At 41.0% G+C, this 1,427-nt stretch overlaps 1 protein-coding gene across 1 annotated transcript in view; it reads right to left on the bottom strand.

Moving 5' to 3' along the window:
* LOTGIDRAFT_159697 (hypothetical protein) overlaps window positions 1–1,020 on the bottom strand; it is a gene marked incomplete at both ends in the record, with an annotated part of 20,232 nt that extends 19,212 nt beyond the window's left edge. The window contains one exon of the mRNA XM_009054186.1: window positions 471–1,020. Coding sequence (XP_009052434.1) covers window positions 471–1,020 — 550 coding nt within the window. The remainder of the gene's footprint in view (window positions 1–470) is intronic.
* Window positions 1,021–1,427: the final 407 nt, after the last annotated feature.

Genomic DNA, 1,427 nt, shown 5'->3' with positions numbered 1-1,427 from the left:
GCTTTGATTCAGGTTTCGTAAATAAATAAATGATATGTAATTATTTTAAATATTTCTGTATGTCTTTTCTATATATCACAGTCCACAGAGTATCTATTCGACGGTAAGCTATGAACTCTATTACCGATTGGCTTAGCTAAAAAAAATTCCCGTTTCTGAGACTAAAGTATGATTGGTAATAAAAAACTATAAGAATTTGATGTCCTATCTTTACAGTGAAGGAAGCATTAAGGTAAATATGAGCGTCAAACTACGCTCTGTTACTGCAGAAATAGAGAAAGAAGAGCTAGAGGAGCAGAAACTGAACCTAAAGAATAAACCGTACATAGTTGCACAGGCTCTAAAACAGGGTATAGAAGAATTAAAAAAGCAACAAGATCAATTGGGAGTTACAAGTTCTCTGCCAGTAATAGATGTTGACGCAGATGCCATCGAAGTAGCTGCAGTTACTACTACTACGATCTTTCCACCAACTTCAACTACAACTGCAACAACTGCAGCTTCAACCACTACACCAACTCCAACCACTGAATCAGCAACGGTAGCAACAACTGCGGCTTCAATCTCTACGCCAATTCCAACCACAGAATCAACAACGATAGCAACAGCTGCGGCTTCAACCACTCCACCAACTCCAACCACGGAATCAACAACGGTAGCAACAACTGCGGCTTCACTCACTACACAAACTCCAACCACAGAATCAACAACGATAGCAACAACTACGGCTTCAACCTCTACGCCAATTCCAACCACCGAATCAACAACGATAGCAACAACTGCGGCTTCAACCTCTACGCGAATTCCAACCACCGAATCAACAACGATAGCAACAACTGCGGCTTCAACCTCTACGCCAACTCCAAACACAGAATCAACAACGATAGCAACAACTGCGGCTTCAGCCTCTACGCCAACTCCAACCACAAAATCAACCATGATTGCAGCAACTTCGACTTCAACCACTCCACCAACTCCAACCGAATCAACAACGATTGCAACAACTTCGGCTCCAGCCATGAATTCGACTACACCATCAGCTATTCTCTCAATTCCGACCACTTCACCATCTTCGACACCGGATCAAACTATATCAACAGTAACCACGGCCACTACACCAGCTGCAAATAGATCTTCAAATTCTTCCATTGCAACAACCTCAAGTGCAAATATTCAAACTGCAGCTTACTCTTCGACCACAAATACACCCCTTACAACCCAAGGGATTGCACCAGGAGCGTTATGTCCTGATTTGGAATCGTGGAAAGAAATGATAACAAGTGTCTGTAATTCATCTATCAAAGCTGCAAATAAAGCTTCAGTTCACGAGGACCAGTGTTAGTAAGTAAAATACTTAAAATGATATGTAAATAGGTTTTCTAACAAATTTTTTTAGACGTACTGACTTTTTTCTGATAATGTAAAGA

This window comes from Lottia gigantea (assembly GCF_000327385.1).
Source record: "Lottia gigantea unplaced genomic scaffold LOTGIsca_21, whole genome shotgun sequence".
Lineage (NCBI taxonomy): Eukaryota > Metazoa > Mollusca > Gastropoda > Lottiidae > Lottia > Lottia gigantea.
Note: the sequence above shows the minus strand (reverse complement) of the source record. Positions and strands in the feature narration are given on the sequence as shown.